The 21795-nt window shown below is 34.6% G+C and overlaps 1 protein-coding gene across 2 annotated transcripts in view; it reads left to right on the top strand.

Annotated features, from left to right (window-relative positions):
* Rasal2 (RAS protein activator like 2) overlaps positions 1-21795 on the top strand; it is a 294721-nt gene that overhangs the window by 183425 nt on the left and 89501 nt on the right. For both annotated transcript variants that reach the window (XM_052200582.1, XM_052200581.1), the window contains exon 4: positions 10212-10318. In XM_052200582.1, the coding sequence (XP_052056542.1) occupies positions 10212-10318 (107 nt within the window). The remainder of the gene's footprint in view (positions 1-10211; positions 10319-21795) is intronic.

Here is a 21795-nt window from a genome sequence, read left to right as displayed (position 1 = left end):
TTTGTTATTACTTTATTATAAATGAGCGAAATCCTTGTCTCCCAGGTAATTCTTTATGAATATCATTTTAAGACCTATAAGTAGTCTAATGCCAGTTCCAAAAATACCTCTACTTACACATCTGTCATAATTAGGATAGTTTCCTTTGTTTTATTTAATTCAATTTGGTTTCCCAACCTTAGCCTTCCATAGCTGCTTCTTTTTTTCCTGCAGTTGAGAAATAAAGGGGTCATCCAAATCCAGTCTTTTCCAGTTCTCCCATCAGGTAGACATATTTAGATGTTTATCCTACTCTTTGTTTGATATGGTCTTATTAGGTTAAATATTTGTGTAACTATAAAATGATGCATACCTCCTACCATTTGGTGTCTTTGGAGTCTGGTCTCGCTCTACTTGTTTCCTATTCATTGCCCCAATACATGTACCTACATATGGGGACACATAAGTTCAGGGAACAAATACTGAGATCCTTCAGCAAACCAACAAAGTGGACCCAATGCATTATAGGAAAAGGAGACAGAGACATTTTTAAATATCGTTTCCTTGCTCTTTAATACATTTATAGATCCTGGTTATCAAGCCTAGGATCTCAGTTGTTCAGTTTCTCTCATTCTTTTCTCTTTCCCTCTCTTCTGCTCCCTCTGTCCTCTTCTTCCCCTTTGTCTTTATCTTACTATACCTAAAAAGGTTTAATCTGATGTTTAAACAATAATTTTAAAACAATACTACAGTGTTACTCTTGCTCCCGTCCTCTGATTAAGGCAACTGTTTTTCTATAATTCATGTTTGCCCACAAGTAGAGGTGATAAGGACAAGGATACTACAGCTTACTTAGAAGGGAAATGTAAATCTGTATACATCATTGAATTGACTTCTGCATAGAAAATGTTCAGTTGTCTATCTCTTTTTAATGAAAGGAAAGTTTAATATGTATAATAAATACATTTTGCTTGAATGCCATAAGAAAAATGCTTACTTGCTCATTGAGTATACAGACATGAATCCCCATGCTTTGCTCTGCAGCACTGAGTTCTGATGTAAGGACATTGTGGGGTGGGAGTCGGTTTGGTGTTTTGAGATAGAGGTTTACTCTGTAGCATTGACTGGCTTGGAACCCACTGCACATGCTCTGCTCCTCTTAGCAGAGTTCAAAGAAGTAGTGTTAGACACTGTTAGGGACTGCATTTGGACACAAAGAACTATAAGATAAGACTGCTCAAGAAACAGAGTGTTGCTAGGAAGTAAATATGAATTCTGAAGAAGTTAAATGAGAACGATGATTATTTAAGACAACTATGGCCCAAAAAAGGCAATACCTAGTTGTGAAATTATTTATTCAGGTGAAAATTGCTTTGGGCCTTTGAAGAGGCCTAAATGGAGAGGATTTATTTAATATGAATCCCAAAAGGATTCAATAGATATTTATTAAAAACAGTAGATTTTCCTTGTATGAAACCCATGTCTTGCAGAATATTAAATTATATTCAGTTCCAATGACTAAACTGACTTAAAAGGAATGGGGTTTGTGTAGAGAAGTAATGAAGGATACTTAAGAGTATTCAGGGCTTACTGGGAAACTTGGTGTAACAGACTAACAAGTGACTGACAGTTTTATCCTGAAAGTTGTTGAAAAGAATTAAAAATACTTGAGGAAAAAAATTGTACATTTAAAAATATGTTTTCTTTTTTAGATGGGATCTCACGTACCTAGGTTAGCTTTACACCATTGATCTTCCTGCCATTAACTCTCAGGCACTGGATTTAATGTGCATACTACCATGCCCAGGCAAAAATAAACTTTTAAGAAGAAATAGATCTAAAACTAGTACTATGGAAAACAAGAGTAAAAACAGTTAAGCCAGTGTAAATACTTTTACAGTAAGCCAGTATGCAATAACTGTTTCTGTTCTAATACTTAGCCCTCATACTGTAATTATTGTTTTGATTACTTATCATTAAAAGTAGATTATGAGGAGCTAAAGAGATGACTCAGCAGTTAAGAGCACTTACTATTCTTACAGAGGAAGACCTGAGTTCGATTTCCAGTGCCCATATAGTGGTTCACACATCTATAACTCCAGACCCAGGTGATCAGATGCCCTCACTCGGCCTCCATGGGTACCAAGTATACACCTAGATATACATGCAGGAAAAGCACTCACTATAAAATAAAATGAGTAACTCTAATGAAAGCTTTTAAAAAGTAGATTAGAGAAACCCCAATAGGATTTTTAAAATATGTATTATTAGTGTATGAGGATCTATATGTATATGCACCTATGTAAGGCAGAAAAGGCTTCAGGAATTGATTTGCTCCGTTGGAGGGCTTAGGTTACAGATGTGTGCCACTCTGTTTCACTGTTTGGCCTTTTTGGAAAAAGGTGCCTCTAGTAGTCAAACTTAGGTCATCAGGTGTACAGTCTTCACCTGCTCTACTATCTCGCCTGCCTATAAATGGCTCTAGAAAGAAGATTCAATCACCTCTATCTTCCCACCAATTTATAAACTGAAATCCAGGTGGATATTTGCAAAGCTTAAAAGCAGAAATGAAAATGTGGAGAGCTATTATGTCAGCAAAACAGGTGGAAAATCAGAGGTACACATACAAACATGCAGGCACACATAAATAAATACACAATAAATAAAAATAAATATTTTTTATTAAAAGAGAAGGAAACTCCCCTTTTTTTAAATGTGGGGCTTATAGTTCAAAGTTTTGGGCCAAAGGAGAGCTAGTCACTGTTTCTCAGCAGATGAGAGTAGCTGAGAGAATGTCTTCTGTGGGCTTATGTTATGGCTGAGGGTCCAGCTAAAGCTCAGGGTTAGTGTTTTGGCAGAGGAAACCAGAAACCAACAATGCTTGCAGAAATTCAACAACAGGAAATGTTGAAATTGCTCTTGTCAGATAATCCATTTTCTTCTCTTATTTTTCTGTTGTTTTATAATTTCTATAATATCAGCATTCTGGAGGCTGAGGCAGGAAGATAACAAATTTGAAGCCAGGGTGGCTACATATTAAGACTGTCTCAAAAAATAATAACAATAAAGCAAGCAAACAAACAAACCAAAACAAAACCTGTGGGATTTTGCTGACATTGTAAGTTCAGCCTATTGTAATGTTGTAGCTAGTTGTAATACAGCCTGTTATATTGGAATAAAAGATTAAAAATTAATGAGCTAAGTGTTTAATTCTCTATTTTAGAAAAAAATACAAATCACTCCAAAGAAGGTTTTAAAGAAGGTATAATGAGGATGAGACAGATAATAATGAACTGAAAAATACAAATACATAAGATAGAATCAATAAAGCCAAGAATTGTCTTAAAAATCTAAAAATAGATTCAAATGACAAAATTTGATCAAAATAGGAGGTACACATAGTCAAAACTGAAGAAGGAACTATTACAGAAAATTAAAGGCTTAATTAAAAGTTGGAGATTATGGGCTGTAAAGATGGTTCAGTGGTTAAGAGCAAAAATAATTGTGAGCTCTTGTTAAAGTTCTTTGTGTTCTGTTCAGCTCTTGTAGAGCACCTGAGTCTAGTTTAGCACCAGTGTCTGGGTGCTTACAGTTACCTGTAATTTCAGCTCCAGGGATCTGACATCACTGTCCCCCATGAGCACCTATGCTCAGGTATACACACTTATATACAGATAAGCATACATACACATAATTAAAAACAAAATATTTTTCAGCTGGAGAATATCATAAAAAACTTTACAAGTATATATTTGAAAATGTAGACAAATTGTAAACAACCTACAATTTCTGTGAACTATGCATGCTGATTGAATTGTATTACACCTCACTGGTGGTGTGACTTGGGATTTTTTAATCTTTGGTTTAGGGAATTTGTTTGATAGGATGAGTAACTATAAAACTAAAATAAAAAAAACTGGGCAGATATCTATAGAAAATGAAATTTGAATCAGAAACTATAAAAAATTAAACATGATTAATTTATATTTAAATGTACTTAATAAAATTTGAGACTCTGTGGATTTTTAAATGAATGGTATATACATACCGAAGCCTTCAAAGATTTTATACTTGATCTTCCATGAAGCTTATTCATCAAAATCTCAATTATACCTGATCATTCAAGTTAATGAATGCGAAAGCTGATTGTTAAACTTGTCCAGATGGTAAAATCAATTCCAGTTTAGAATGGGAAAGCTAAAAATTGAAGTTAATTCCATTTGCAAAGCTGAAAATTTACCTTTTATTTTTATAATAAGATGGTAGTCCTGTACAATTCACTGAATAAGATCCTAAGTATATGTGTCTATTAATGAGGTTAAGGTATCTAGACTCAGTATTTGTAACTATTTTTAGTTCTTTAGTTAAAAGTTACTTATTTATCATCTTTTATTCTATTTTAATAAAAGCAATTATGGATAGAAATATAAACATTATAAGAAATACTTAAAATTGATGTGACTACTCATTTTGTTTGTAATGTCTAACAGACCATTACTGAAACTGGGAGTATAAAACCTCAGCTACAGAACACTAGTGTAGCTGGCAGTATGTTTAGCTCAATGGGGGGAAACTAGAGAACATATATCAAGCAGTATGAACTTAGAGATGTATGTGAAGCAGGTAGGCTTACCTTTATAGAAGTGGCTGAACTGAAGGTCACCCACAATTTGATAAGACGGTAAAACACTCCTTTTTTTCCTTTTTTTTTTATTGGATATATTCTTTATTTACATTTCAGATGTTAGTTATCCCCTTTCCCTATTCCCTCCCACCCCTCAGAAATTCTCTATATTATCCCCAATTCCCCTGCTTCTATGAGGGTATTTCCCCACCCACCTACCCACCCACTCCCACTTCCAAGCCCACATAAGGCACTAGAAAATGAGTGACCTGTTTTCACAGCTCGTCATACTCAAGCACGTTGTTGGCAAAGAGAAGGAATGTGTAAAGAAGGCATTTGACCTCCCCCCCCCCCAATGCCTAATTGTGTAAAGATATGTAGCAAAATAATTCCATTGGAAAAGCAGTGTTTAGGGGAAATTACTTATAATTGTGCCTAGGATAATATTAAGTAAATGGATCCCTGTCACAATGTGCATTTTTAAAATGGCCCTAGGTTAGGATGTTACTGGATGCTGACTGAATGTTCCCCTATTTCTTTTACTTCACTAACACTTAAATACTTATAGTAACTTATATAACACTTCGGTTCATTATCATAGCTTTGGTTTTATACCATGCTGCGTGCACATTTTATTCTCATAAATGATTGTTTCATATTTACATTAAAGGTCCATACATTTGTATTCATATTCTCTCTCACTTTTCTTCCTTTCTCCACCGTTTCTCTTCCATGCCCCCCTCTTTTGTGGGGTGGGGGTCTTTCTATATTGCTTAGACTGACCTCAAACTTTTAGGCCAAAGTGATCTTCCTGCTTCAGCCTCCCTAGTAGCTGGATTTTTTTCTTTTTAGTAGTACACTATTCTATTAATTAAAGTTATATGTGGGGGAAAACTAAACTGTTTTAGTTTTGCATAATCAAATGCAAATGACTTTGCATAATCAAATCTATTTTTTAAATTATCACGAGTGCTGAAATCATTGTTTCACCTCCAGTTGTACCTCCAGTTACATTACTGAGTCATTATAGGCATAGTGTAAATACCTTAGAGCATATCTGTAAATAAGGTGGTACATATTACTATGAAACTTATTAATAAGAAGAACAAATTATTAAATCAGTTTCAGAAAAACCTGAGACAGAACAGATACAATGGCACACACTTATAATCGAGCATATTTTGAGTGTGAGGTGTGCTTGTGCAAAACCTTGTCTCTGAAGAATAAAAAAGAAGAAACAACAGCATCCAAGGAGAGTAGGCTAGAGAAGTTTTAAGGGCTGTCCATGGAAAGCTGGAGGGATAGTGTCCACCAGAGTTGACAACATGCATAACCTACCAAAAATGTAATATTAGAGAATTCTTATAACTGGTTAGATTGAAATGCTCAAACTGGTCATTTGGGGCTGAACAATACTATTAGTTATTTAGAGATTATCCTTTGCAAGGCCTAAGACCTTGATTAACTTAGTCAGACTCCTAGAATTTGTGGAGGTAGTTGTCACATATATTGAAGACTTCTTTAACGATGTTCAAGGGCATATTATCTTCTTGAAGGCTTTTTCCCTAGTGTTTTAAGATAAGAAATAAGTTTTAAGTATTCTTAATTATTAAGTTATTAAATTACATACCTTCCTCCGTTTTCTTGGTGCCTCAGCTCTGTTTATTTTGACTTGAGAGTCTTACTAGCACCAGCATCCCAGGGCTGTGTCTTCCTTGATAGGTCATGTTTGGCGTAATGCTTAGAATGTGTGCCTTAGTTTTAAAATACAAAGAATTGTGAAAATACTGTTAAAATTATTTTAGTTATTTTTAGGAACAAATAAACTAGAGTTTCTGTAGTTATAGTTTCTCCCTCCATTATAGCCTATTATGTAAAACATGCAGAGAACAAAGTAACATGCCTGGTGGTTAAAAGCACAGGCTCTAAATGTAGACTGCGTGGGTTCTAATCCTCATTTTGCCTCTTGCCTGCTGGGCAGACATGGGCAGAGTACTAGAACATCTTGTTTTTGTGTCTGTAAAATGGGGAGGATAATTCTAGTTCCAAAAAATTATTGTCTAGATTAAAGATGTAATTCATTTAAAACAGTTCTCTGAAATAAAACATAATAAAAGATGGCTTGGTATCGCAGCGTCATATATATTTTTTTTTTATCAGAATGCCTGGTTGTTATCACTAAGAACCAGAGATAACTTTTGTATTGGAAACTTAAGTTAAAACTATAGCCTCATTAAAAATCCACTCTCTCTTTAAAAGTCCTTTCTATTGTGGACTTTTGTCCAATAAAAAGCTATATACTTCCTTATCCCAAGACTGAGGAACCACAACACAGATACAATCAGATCAAAGCAAAACTATCCAGCAGTGTATGTAGTTCATTGTCTATCATCTGGTCTCAACTGCAACTGAGACTGCCCCTTCACCATTGTCCTCTGCCTGCTTCTCACAATGCTGCCTCTCAGATACTCTCCAAGATACTTTCCATCCTGTGGCATTAGTGCCACAAAAACAGTGTGCAAGACTTACACATTACCAAGTTAAGCTGTCAGCTTGAGATGCAGCCGTGACTTCTCTGAACCACAACTCTGTGTGCTCACTCTGAAAAAAAATACTTCCTAGAAGATCATGCTGGTCTCTTATTAATCACAGCTGATTTTTAGCCACCACTAACTAGCATCAATTGCCTCAGTAATAGCAAAGGTTTCACTTTAGTGTTGCTAGTCTTTTGCTAATCACAGTCAACTTTCTTTTTTTTTTCCTTAGATATATTCTTTATTTACATTTCAAATAATTTCTCCCTTTCCTTGTTCCCCCCTCCCAAAAGTCCCATAAGCCCTCTTCCCTCCCCCTGTTCCCCAATCAACTCCCTCCCACTTCCCTCTCCTAGTATTCCCCTACACTGCTGCATTGAGCCTATCTCAGTTGACCAGAAACCTCAAATTCTTAGTACAAAATGTCATATGAAGAGCTCTGAGTCTTTAGTCCTCAAAACTTCACAAGCCTGGCCTCTGTCATGTGCATCACATAAAGGTGCTAACTCATAGACAGATTAGAGACTGCCAGGGACTGAGTAATCTAGCAAGCTACCAGTCAGCCTCCTGTCTTCTTTTTTTTTTTTATTCGATATATTTTTTATTTACATTTCAAATGATTTCCCCTTTTCTGGCCCCCCACTCCCCGAAAGTCCCATAAGTCCTCCTGTCTTCTTAACATTGGTCTTTAGGGGTGCAAACCTTATGAGGAATAAAACTTGTGGTCATTCAAACGGTTATTTTATACCATGAGATAAATTGTGTTGTAGAAGGGTGAGAAATTAGTGTAAAGTACTGACTCCTTTCACTGGTTCAGTTTCTTTACCGCTTCAAGAACAATTTAATTACAAGTGTTGTTTGTTTTAATTGTATGGAGATAAAAAAATTAGTAATTAAGTATAGTTACTGGGTTTTGAAGTCTTAAGTTGCTCACTTTAGCCAGTACAATTTCAAATAGTAAGCCTTGAAATATATTTGCCTAATGAGTTCATAAGCCTGAAACTAAAATTAGATGTTTGGAAGAAAGTGAGGAAATGAATTTCATTTTTTTCATTAACCAGAACATTGCATATTAAGGAAACTGTTTCATTCTGTCATTTTATCCTAGCTAATTAAACTTACTTTTCTCCAAGTTTGGTTTCTGTCATTTATCCAAAGATTAAAATATCTGCATCTTTGAACCTTTATAGATAATTATCAGAGAAAACATGAGATTTTCCTCCTGCCTTACCAGCTCCTCTCCCCACCTGCCTTGTCCCCCAACTTTAGCATCACCTGACTTGGATACATCACTCTTAAAGTCATGTCTTGACTAAAAGTCTCCCTGTGTGGTGTACTCCAACAAGCTGATTTGCTTAAATTCCTTTGTGTCATTCCCATGAATCTGAGTTAATTATACTGCCATCTTTCAGAGATGTATGTTAGAAGTCACGTGTGCCTAATTCTGAAAATGACTTCGTACATTAAGACTCATTTATCCTCTGATGGTTAGAGAGAAGCCAAGATGCAGTTATTGGTCATAAATTTAAAATATAGCAATACATGGAACCATCTTCTACTGCAGGCATATAAGCTGCGGTATCAGCTTCTCAGTCGTTAGGAATATTGTAATTTGGCTAATATCTTAATGGTCAGGATGCCACAAGGAGATGAAAAGAAGACCTGTATCCAACATGCAAACAATGATAGGGTAAGCATTTCCAGTTGGCTTTTCTTAGGCAGCATTGATTTGTGTGCATTACTGGGTCTGGGTAAAATGGTGTCCTTTTAATACTACCGAATTTAAATTTAAGTAATTTTTTTCTGCTGCAGATTAGTGTAATACAGAGAGATTTTCTGTAAGCTGGGGGAGGCAATGGATGCCTGTTAATAGCCTAAAAGTAACTAACGAGGATGTGCAGTCAGACGATTGATTGAATGAATAGCTGCAGTCCTGTGTGTTTCTTCATCGCTCGCTCTCTGCAAGCTGGCAAGAGGGAGGGGGAAGTGCAAGGCAGGGAGGGAGCAGGAGAAAAATGCTTTCTCTTAAGTGGAAGTAGCACGGATCCCAGGGGCCAGGAGGCCAGAAATGGAAGTTTAAACTGCATCTATCTTTTAAAGGCAGAACAGCAGGAATCAAAATGTCAGTCTCCGGAGTCATGGTTTACTCTTTATTTTTTAAGATCTGGAAGATAACACAGAATACTTTTTTTAGGATGTGTTTGTTTTGTTTTGTTTTTTTTCTTGTCCATGTTGAGATTATCTAATGTTATCTGAGAAGCTGGATTCCTATCTGTCTGTCAGTTGAAGTGGAGATGGGAAGCAGTTGTGATAAAGGTATAATATGTATAGCTATCTGTGTGTGCATGTATATATGTATATATCTATGTATCACTATGAAAATTTTTTTAAATGTAGCATAAGTATTTATAGCTGTTAAATTAGAGCTCACATCATTTGCAGATTCTTAATCTTGTTAGGTCATTTGAACAGATTTATGATTTCAGAGTAAAATGTGGTAAGGTCATGTAGCCAGAACAAGGAGAAAGCCGATCTATTTTTATATCTGCATAGGCATGTATATTCTTTTCTCCTGCAGTACCTTTCTGTCTTCTCATAGCTTTTGCTAAAGTCTGGCAAATCATCTAATAGAACCGAACTTTGACCTTTGTTCAGACGGTGTCAAATCATGCACAACACTAGTATTTCTGGCTCACAAGAATATTAGAAATTTCTGATTCACTTAACTTCTAAATAGCTGATAGGGAAGTAGAGCCATATGATATAAGATCTAGCTATTAAATGAACCTGAAAACCTTAAACATATTATAGCTTAGAAGAATTACTTCTTATATATGCACCCATGAAAACACAAGTTGTTTCTCAGAATAGATTCTTAACTCTGACCAAGTTTCTTTGTCTTTATAGGTCAAATATCACAAAAATACCTAAATCACATTGAGATAAAAATGTACTGGACCTTCAACAAAATAAACAGCATTTTTTTTTGTATGTGTGAAAAGCCAGTAATTATATACTTTAGGGAAAGTCTGAAATTTGGATCCTTGATGTTTCTATTTCCTCCACTTTTCCAGAGGTGCCAGCAGAAAGGTCCCCCCGCAGGCGGAGCATCTCAGGGACCAGCACATCAGAGAAACCCAACTCCATGGACACTGCAAATACCTCTCCTTTTAAAGTACCAGTAAGTGTTGCTTTCCACTAAAAAGAAATATTTTATTTTTCTTTTGAGAATTAAAATAATCACAACATTTTGTTCCTCAAGAATTTTATTACAAAACAGAAGGTAAAGGCCAGAAGTACAAATTTATTTTGATTAACTGTATATTATGTCCAGTATAAGGTCTATTAGATTTTAAGAAATATCTTAAAATGGGAACTGTTTTAAAAAATAACTAAGTACCTTAAATATAAATTTTTCTGAACTATAGAGTATAAATCTTTGCAAATGTCATTTAATTATTAGGTAAAAATTTTTTAATATCAAGTACAAAAGTTTGCCAAAAGCATACTGAAATGGGAGACCCATAGTGGGACAGGATAGCTGACCACTAGATGCAGCATCCTGTCTCACTGTAAAACTCATATTTTTTATACATTATTTTCTACTTTATTATTATTTGTGTGTGTTTGTGTGTGTGTATGTATATTCATGTATGTATGTGTTTACTAAAACTTTCTGGAGTCTGTTCTCTTCTGCTTCTATATGGACCCCAAGAATTGAACTCAGATCATTGGGCTTTGTGGCCTTAACCTCCTGGACCATCTTGCCAGTTTCAAATAGCTCAGATTTTAAGTCATCTTTTCTCTTTGAGTATTGGATAAGAAATGCACCTATTTTGTAAACATATTAAAATTTGTAGTGTTATAAAGGGCACTTGAAGAGAATTTCTCTATGAGATTGGTTGTTATTTTAATAAGTACAGTGAAAATCAGTATAATTTAGAAAAAACTTTTTTATTTGGGGTGAGGGGGCATTTTTCCCTCTTAATGAGGCCAAACTGGTATGTTCTTATTCTAATACTTCTAAGTTGAGATAGCCTTTTAAGTAGAACTTTTTTTTTCAGGTGTATGATGAATGTTAGTTAACACAAGTAGACACTTTATTTCTGTGAACTCTGAAAAACAATATAATTACCTCTTCTACATTAAAAATGGGCAGAGTTTGGATGTCCCATTTCTGTATGGACATTTCTGTAAGAACCTTTCAAAATTTTACAGATTTGTATAGACTGTGAGTGCTAGATTAATATTGTAATCAGAATCTGGCAGCTATTTAAGAGTATTAGATTTCATGTCTTACTAAATTTCTTAGTTCTATTCTCTTAGGCACAGCTACATATGTTTTGATTTTTATGAACAAAAATATCATCCTTTCATCTCCTTTTTTTTTTTTAAACAAAAAAGTAACCAGTGTAGCTTAACATGTATTACTAGTTGTGCTGATTGGTTTTTGACATCTGGGAGGAGAATCTTAATTGAGAAAATGCCATCGTAGACTGGACTTAGGAAAGGTGGTGGAATATAGTCTTGATTAGTAGTTTATTTTGGAGAGCCCAAGGCATTTCTGGTATTCCTGGGGTATACCAGAAAGCAAACTGAGCAAGCCAATAAGCAGCATCCCTCCATGGTCTCTCCATCAGCTCCTGCCTGCAGGTGCCTGTCCTCATCTCCCTCTGTGATTGGAATATGATGTAGAATTGTAAGCTGAAATAAACTCTTCCCCACTTTATCACAGCAATAGAAACTCCACTAAGACTCTGAAGGATATGATCATACGTCAGTTCACAGTGGCAATAGTGACCATAAATTAAGAAAAAGTATTAATTTTTCCCATTAATTAATTATTCATTTAAAAGATAAGGATTTTTTTGCTATTTTTTTCCCAAGGGATGCTTGGGTATATTATATATCAGTTAACAATATTTAAAACTACTCATGGACAGAGTTCAGTGATAAACTTAATGGATAGATTTCCAATTCAAGATCTTCACACTTGTCTAACTGGAACCAAATGGTGATTTCTCACATATTTCTTGAAGTACACAAATGAGAATATCCCTCTGCATTATGATAACAATGAAGAATGTCCTTAATTATGTGTGAAATTTTATATTCAGGCTTTGAAAATTTTAATTAAGAACTGCAGTTTTCTCTTATTTAAATAATAAATTGGTAACTAATCTTAAGAGTTATCTTAGTAAGACTGTTCTTAGGTAGAAACTTCGAAGCAACAAGAGGGAAGTACTTAATACCAAGCACTACTTACAGACCATGTATTCATTTGATAAGCATAGAGTAATGAGGGAAAGAAAAGGTTCTTGACCAGCAAAATGAGTCTCAAAGTTATATATTTCTAGAATGTGATTTCCAGAATTTTCACTCACAGCCCTAGACATTTTTCTAGAATTAACCGTCAGAATAGAACCCAATTTTTCATCAACTCTCTAAAAGAAAAAGTCAAGTGTCTAACGTGTCTTAGTAGCCCTGGAGCGTGCCATCACATCTCAGGGTAGATTATACAGAGGATGACACTGAGAATAGTGATCCCAAGTCATTAAGACAAGAAAGGAAATTACATTTATTTTTTAAAGTGTAACTGGGTATATCATTTGAGGATGCTTTAAATCTTGAAGATAAAGGATCTTTATAAAACTTACTTTCCAGAAAGGTCTGTTTAATGCTAGATAAATAACATTTATTGTTTGACAATTCCATGCATGTATTAATATATTTTGATCATTTTTCACTTCTCATTTTCCTCTTTTAGTTTCTTTATGCCTTTGTTCCTCATTTAACAATGACTGTCTATTCTGACCATGTTTGTAACCACCCCAGTTGCTCTGTGCAGTACATTGCACATAGCAAACATCCAATTAAATAGTTGTTAAGAAGATAAATACACAGGATTTATAGAAGGATCTAAACAGAATGAGCATATCTCGGGTTTAGTCTCTTAGTATAACTTATAGCTCTAGGCAACTGAAATAATAAACATTTGCTGTTTAGTGAACATTTCATAAGAGATTATTTGAAATGAGTATGCCTGTGCAAAATAGGGGTTCGTCCCTCAATAACAAATATTTTTAATTAACAGTTAGGATTTGTGTCTAGAGTATATTCATTGTATATTTGCATTTGGAAATTGAAACTAGTTAGAATTTTTTAATCTAATAATTTCTTTCTTGAGATATTTCTTTGAGACTCGGATATGCTCACGATGTTTTTGGTACTTGTAAGTTTTTTCTTAGATTCTTCAAACAATTATAATCACTTTTACTTTTTAAAAAGAACATTTTTTCCCCTTTTACATGTTGCTAAGTTGTTTGCCTTGGTATATTTGTCCTTTCCTTTGTAAAGCTTCCTTTGTATATTTTATGCATTGCTCATGACATTTAAGTGCTTTTTATGGGGAACTGAGATCAACTGTGCAAAATAAGTTATCTCTACTTATATTTAACTCAGAGAGGAAGACTATTGTGTCTTTCTGTTGTATATAGTTGTTTCATACATAATTTCTGAGTTTTTAGAACAGCCTTCTTTACACTCTATTTATAACGTGACCATTGATATTTTGGACTTTTGTATGACTTCTACTTAGCTGATACCATCCATTTGGCATTGACTAAGAGAGCTGCTTGTTTCCTGGGCCAGGTGTTCAGCTTGGTGCTCTCATTTCCATAGCACAATGATCTGAGTTGGCTTGTCTGTGACACAATGCAGTCACAGCTGCTCAATTTGTATTGGCTTTGAGCTTAGCTCTAAAAGAATTCAGACACTAAAAATTATTCCAAGATACTCAGAAACCCTAGTTGACCTAAGGCAGCAGACAGATATTCCTATATAACCTTCCTTATTCTCTTGATACTGTAACACTTGACCACTCCCAAACAAGTGCATAAGTATAAGAGATTGCCAAGTGATTAATCCTTTGTATAGTTTTTTTTTTTAACTCTGGAAAATAAAGTAAAGACTATATTAGACTCATGAATAGCAAGATATTGGGACTAGAGAGATGGACTAGCTGAAATACTGACTGTTCTTCTAGAGGACTCAGGCTCAGTTCCCAGTACCCACAATGGGGCTCACAGCCAACCATTGTAATGTTAGTTCCAAGGGATTTGATACCCTTGTCTGACCTGTGCACATGTGTGTCACACAAACATCTATGCAGGCAAAACACTCATACACAAAATATAAAATTAAATTTTTTTATTAAATGTTTCTTAAACATTTTTTTAAAAGTTGGTATCCCCTTAAGTATCTTGCTGTCAAGACCAGCCAGTATTGGTTTCTATTGTATCTGATTCTATATGATCTGCATAAGTACTTTTCAAATTTAAACAGATAAGGCTCGAGAGTGTTTATTGTCCAAACCAGTGGTTTTCAATTCTAACTAGCCATAAAATTTACCTTTCATAAAATACACTGATATTTAAAGATAAGCCTGATCATCTGTGGGTTTTTTTGGGTTTTGTCTTGTTTTTTTTGGGGGGGGGGCGGAGTCTTGCTGTGTTATTTTGTTTGTTTTTTAATAAATGCACCCTGAAATTAAGAATTGTTTGCCTTTGAGATTGGTAAAATATGAGGAACTCACTTGCACTAACCTTAAGTATAAACATCAGGTCTTTCTTTTGTATCTTCAAGTCTGACATAAGAAACTGATCAGTAGTGCTTTCTTTGTGGCCTGTTGCTGCTCACCTGTAAACTGCTCTACAGTGCAGTAATTGATTATCTATGTGTTTGCCACGGTTGGAAAGGCTACCAGTCTGAGTTTACAAACCATCACTGTGACACAGTAGCTGGTGTAAAAGCCTGTCTTAGGAGTGAAGTAATGACGCTCATGTTATTACATCCAAGCTGAAAGGCTATTTTTATTTTTATATCTTTCTTGCTCTCATATTCTAGGAAGACAGTTACAGACATTTCTCCTAGTACTTAGAGACTCTGTATCTGTCTGGTCTCCTTTTCACTGTCCCTCCATTCAGAGTTGAAGTCTGTAATAGAATCACTCTATAATGATTCCTCTTTTAATAAAGAATATATTTATGCTCCTATGTGCATGAACATAAATAAAAGTGTCATTACCAGAAGTAATAATAACATACTAAGCAGAGATGTCAGAAAGGAAATGTGTGATACAACAAATTCAACTATATCTTTAAGTCAGTTTAAAATCAGGATACAATTTAATAATAGCCTAGAAAGTTTGAAATTTAACATCGTGGAGTGCAGAAAAAAAAGAATAAGATTAGTTACAACTCTTTGAAGAATAGAATCTAAGAATAGAGATTTATAGATAGCTGGAGAAGGGAACAGGTTTGGCAGAAAGTGTTGTTAAGAGTTTAACTTGAAAGAATGCAAGAATGATGTGAAGGAAGCACTCCTCAATCTATGGCAGTCCTTAGAAGTCGACATACAGCAGCCAAAGTACTAAAGAGTCCAGTTTACCCTACCCTGGAGAAAAGACCTGTTAAAGAGGATAACCTATATATAGCAATTCTTTAGATAACTCCCTTTTTGTCCCAAGAAAAGAGATTTCTTCTTGCCTTAAATGGAGGAGAGAGGCACAATAACTTTCACTTTATAATTAAACACAAGTGTTTCAAGCTAATTTAAATTGTTAGTCACTAAGCATATCTAATATGTACAAGGGACATCAAATGTTTCCCTCCTATATAAGAACTCAGAAGCTAATGATTTGGAAAGAACACGTTACCAATGTCATGACTTTGTTAGAGTAAACTGTGCAAAGGGTGTTTTTTGCCCCTTTCTCTAAAACTTTGCAAGGTACAACCACTGGTGCTAAAAAATACCCCTGAGGTACCTTTTAGCATAGGACTCTTTAATTCTATAACCAGTGCCACCACTGCCGCTGCCGTTCTCCTGAACTGTTTTAACATTTTGTATATTTTATATTAAGCATCTACTAATTTTAGTTTAAAGGATACCTATAGTTTAAATTAATTTTGGAAGAAACTCAGATACAATGATAGGCATATGAATGCATGTAGAATATAATTGAAAAAGGAAGTAGCAACATTTTTAGACAATACTGAAGATTTACATCTAATTTGTGTGTGATAAAATTGTGGATTATAATGGACAGTTCATAATATTGAAGATTTTTTGGAAAAAATTCAGATAAAATAATAGGCATATAAATACATTTACGATATGATTGATAAATAAAGTGGAAACATTTTCTGATAAAACTGAAGATTTTCATATAACTTATGTATCATAAAATTGAGGATTATATAGGATTATTGATAAAATAATAATTATTTGGAAAAACACTCAGATACAATGCTAGGCTAGAAAAAACTGAAGATTTTAGTAAAACATATATATGATAAAATTGAGGATTATACAGGATAACTGATAATATTGAAGATTTTTTGGAAAAAATTCAGATAATATAATAGGCATATAATTACATTTAGGATATAATTGAAAAATGAAGTGAAAACATTTTCTGATAAAACTGAGGATTTTCATATACATATGTATCACAACATTGAGGATTACATAGGATAATTGATAATATAGAATATTTTTAATAAAAAACTCAGATAAAATGATAGGCATAAAAATGCAATTTTATATTATCTATTATGTAATCATCAATTTTATGAAACATGTTATATGAAAATCTTCAGTTTTATCAGAAAATGTTTCCACTTCATTTTTAATTATCTCCTAAATGTATTTATATGCCTATTATTTTATCTGAGCTTTTTCAAAAAAATCAATATTATCAATTATCCTATGCAATCGTCAATTTTCTCACACACAGGTGAGATGAAAATCTTAAGTATATTCAAAAAATATCTACACTTCTTTTTCAATTATATTCTAAATGCATTTGTATGCGTAGAATTGTATCTGAGTGTTTTTCTGAATAAATCTTCAATTTTATCAAAAAAATTAATTAATTAATTTTAAAAATCCTTTTATCTCTGTAATTTCCATGATAATCTTTAATTTTAACATGTTTTTCTATATATTTCCACAATTTTGTCAAATATTTTCCATGTAAATCTTCAGGTTTATCAGAAAATGTTTATAATTCCACTTCTAATCAACTTAGGAATACGTTTATGCCTACCATTATTATATCTATATAAAATTTTCCATGATCTTCAATTCTAACATGTTTTTCTCTATTTTTCTACAATTTTATCAGAAATATTTTCCACGTAAATCTTCAGTTCTATCATAAAATGTTTCTATCCCACATTTCAATTAATTTAGCAATGTTTTACATGTCTACCACTTTACTCCTTAATTTTCCATAAAAATTGTCAATTTTAATGTGTTTATCTGAAATATTTTCCATGTAAATCTTTAACTTTATCATAGTGTTTTTACTTCCCTTTTCAATAAAAAAAATTTAAAAACCCTCCTAAAAAGACCCAAAGAAGGTAAACAGTGATGCTTATACACTTGAAAAGATGCTCCTTATCAACTCTTAGGAAGTTAAATGATACATTGCTATGTGTAGGATAGCCATGATCAAAACAGGGAAACAATAGTGAGTATTACTGAAGATGTGGAGAAATTGAAACTCTCATTTCTGGGAATGTAACTTGATGTAACTAATTTTTTTAATTTAAAAAAAAAATGAGTTTCCGGTTGAACTAACAATTCTACTTCTAGGAATGTAAAGAAAAGTAGAAAACATTCCTTTATAAAAGCACATAAATGTTTATGTCATCATTATTTATAGTAGCTACATAGTAGCTGTAACATAAATATCAGCTGATTAACAGATATTAAAAAGTGTGGCCAGTTCATATAAATAGCACGTTATTACTCTTAAGAAGAAATTAAAGGTCTAAGCTACCGCGTTGGTGGTACCTACCCCCCAAAAAGCTAGAAAAGTCAAAAACAGAAATCCATATGTTTTATGGCTATATATATAAAATGTACAGAATCATAAAAGCAAAAGAATGCTAGAATTAGACTGTGGTGATGGCTGTATAATATTCTCTCTCCCTCTCCCCCACCTCTTTATTTTTATTTTTTTGAGACATCTCAAGTGCTAGGATTATTACAGACATGAACTACTTACTCTACTCAACTCAACTTTCTGAATATACAAAAACCATTTACTGGTACACTTTTAAAAGAGTAATTCATAGCATATAAATTACATTCTAATAAAGATGTCAGAATTAAAATATGGGCCTGTAAGACAGGATAAAAGAAAGTCTTATTAATACTTTTTAATGTGCTTATACATTGAAGCAATAGTATTTCCAATATACTAGATTTAATAAAATATATTGGAGGGAAAAGGCAAAGAAGATATATTGAAGCGCATGGTTATATATTAGCTGCTTATTGTCGGCAAAGTTGTTAATTAATCATTATTGATGCTTTGAATCATTGCACTTTTCCAAACTATCATAATTTTACCTTCTACAGGGAAATAATATATTTTTATTCCAGGATATAGACATAGGAAGCATAATATTTTAAAAGAAAAATAAAGCAGGTACTGTAGTGCTACTTAACAGTTAAGAGTACTTACTGCTCAAGTTCAGTTCATAGCATTGACTTGGTGGCTCACAACTGCTGAAAACTCCAGTTCCGTGGGACACCAGTGCTGTCTTCTGGCCTCAGAGGCTCCTGCATGTACACAGTACGTATATAGTTATGGAGACTGAAGGTTTAACCTTTCTCAATTCTGTATATTTTAAGAATGATTCATTTCTTATAGAATAAGTCATCAGATCTCTGCATCTTTTCACATCCATCAATCTCTTCTCAGCTTGCCTGCCATTAACTGCCTTCAGTTATTAGTGTTACTTACTCTTCTGAAGGCAGCTTCATGAAGAGGGAAACAGTTCAGTATCTAAGTACTGCACTCAGAAAGTCCTATGCATGGGCAATATTGAAATCCCCATCCCCTTTTTTATATGTGTGTACTGTGTTCTTGTATGTGAACATATGGGGGGTAGCACATGTGTACATATGTATATTTGTATGCATAGTTCAGAGGATGTCAGATATCTTTCTATCAGCTTTCCATCTTCGTTTTTTTTCTGTAATTTTTATGTGTATACCACGTGTATAGATGTGTGTGCTGGTACACCTATGTATTTGACCATGCATGTAGAAGCCCAAGATTGATATTGAGAATTTTCCCAGAACACTCGTCCACTTTATTCTTTGAAGTGAACTCTTTCAGTCAACCCAGGGTTGGCTGATAGAGTGAGTCCTGCTAGAGACCTAGACCTAGGAAGTCCCCTGTCTCCCATCTTCTGAGGCTAAAATTATGGGAGGATTTTCATGTCCACCCAGGTCTGAGCTCCCATTCTCTTGCTTGCATGACAAGTGCTTTAACTACTGAGCTATGTCTGTAGCCCCACCTAATTTTTACTTTTTTTATTACATTTTTAGAGAGAGGGGAGTGCGTGGGTCAGAAACCAACTTTTGGAAATGAAACCCAGGTATCAAACTTGCGTTTTGTACAGTGGCATTCCTTCCCTGTATTTTGAATGATTGCCTGCACTCAGACTGAGACACACTAGTTATGCTGCTAATCCTGTGCAGTGCACTAGATTGTTAGCTCACTCACCTCTAGCTTCCTGTTCTTCCACATGCTCTCCAGCCTTCACATTGTGCCAGAGCACTTTCTTTACAAAATTTAAACTTGATTGTTACTTCTCATGTGTCAGACTCTGCAGCAAGCTCCTTCACCAGCCCACACCTTATCTTCTAAGAGATGACCTGTCACTAAACATGGAGCTTGCTGCTTCCGCCAGGGGCGTGACCACCAGACCCAGGGACCCTCCTGTCTTTACCTCTCTAGTGCAGGGCTCTGGGACACCTGCAGCCAAGCCTGCCTTTTTTATATAGATGCTAGGAATCAAAAGCTTTTGTGACAGTCACATCACCAACTGAGCCATATCCTCAACCCTACAATCTTGAAATACAATCTTGAGATTCTTATTACTTGTCTTGCTCAGTCTTCAATTGAGAAAGTCTTCAAGTAGCTCAAGTAATACATGACCAAATCTTATACATTTTAGTTGGCTTGCACAGATGATTTTGGGGTGCAGAAATGATGTGTTTGAGTCTTCATCTTTAGATTTTTGTTATTAAATGTTTCTCAGTCATACATCTGAATATTTTATTAAGTAAACATTAAAATATGTACTCAACTATATTTTATTCATTTTATAGAATTAATACAGTTTAGACACCACTTTTCTAGAAGCCCAGAGCCCTTCTTCAGCCTGTAACATCAGACTGTCCTTTTTCCTATGCTTCTGATAGCTCTCTTAAATCTGTGGATGGGATGCATTATCACCCAGACTATGCAAATTGTAAGAGCATGCTGCAGTAGCCTCATCATTATCTGGTAGTTTTGAGTTCATCAGTATTGTGGACTTTCTAATTTTTCAAAATTCTTCCATTGGTCTGCTAAATGAAACAATTGAAAAGGATGGAATATAGTAAATATAAAATCACTTTCTGTGGAAGTGATTTGAACATAAGGAAGAAAAAAATGACTTGTAAAGATTATTTTTCTGATGTTTTCCCTTCATTCACAGTATAGTTGCCTGTGTAGGAATGTAGTGCCTTTCAGCTCTTTAAAAAATCAAACAAGAAAAAGACAATAGTAACCAACAAAACTGAAGATCAAGACCTGATGATCTGTCCTACTTACCCACATTTTATTTAGTCAGTGAGATCACTCTTACTCAGAAGCACCTTTGTGTGAAGATCAGATGGTTGCAGTTGGGGGGGGGGGGCGGGGAACCAAAACCCTGAACTCTTCTCACAGGTGATATAAGAGGCTTGTGTTATCCTGCCTCATCAATTCAGACTAGCATCAATATATGGAGTACACATTATTGGCAGTTAAGGATTTGTTTCTAAAATAAGCAAAAGAATGCTAACTTATTTTGGCCAACAAATGGCTCAGTAGGTGGAGGCACTTGTCACCAACTCTGGAGACCTCACTTTGATTCCTGGAACTCACACAGTAGAAGAGAACCAACTCTCATAAGCTGTTCTCTGATTTCCACATGTGTACTGTGGTGTGCACACCAACACTCATACACTCAAATGAATGATAAAATCTTTAGTAAAGAAAAACCTGTATGCTAGGTGTGGTGACAAACCTAGCACTCCAGAGTCAGGGGCAGGTGGCTCTCAGTTCTAGGACAGCTACAGGGCTATATATAGACACCCTGTGAAAAGGAGAGGGGAGTGGGAGGATGACGGAGAGGGAGGGGGAAAGAAAGGAAAAACTGAAGAAAGAAAGAACTGTATGTTTTACTATATGATCTTAACCTGTTTGACTAAAAACAAGATGATTGCCCTCATCTCAAATGTTTTATTTTTTGTTTTGTTTGTTGAGACAGGGACTTATGTTATAGCCCAGACTAGCCTAGAACTCACTGTGTAGCCTCAAACTTGTGGTAACTCTCCTGCTTCGGCCATCTTTTCATTGCCTAAACAAGTTGTGCTTAAGTGTGTGTATAGTGTGTGTGTGTGTGTGTGTGTGTGTGTGTGTGTGTGTGTGTGTGTGTGTTTGCGCGCGTGCGCAGATCCAGAATAAATGTTTGAAACTTTGTTTAAACACTGTTATATTCAGAGAAGTGAAACCTAGAGACACTATCCACCTTGCTGCTGAATAAA

The sequence above is a fragment of the Apodemus sylvaticus genome, chromosome 12 (genome assembly GCF_947179515.1).
Source record: "Apodemus sylvaticus chromosome 12, mApoSyl1.1, whole genome shotgun sequence".
Classification (NCBI taxonomy): Eukaryota; Metazoa; Chordata; class Mammalia; order Rodentia; family Muridae; genus Apodemus; species Apodemus sylvaticus.
This window is presented reverse-complemented; position numbering and strand designations above follow the sequence as displayed.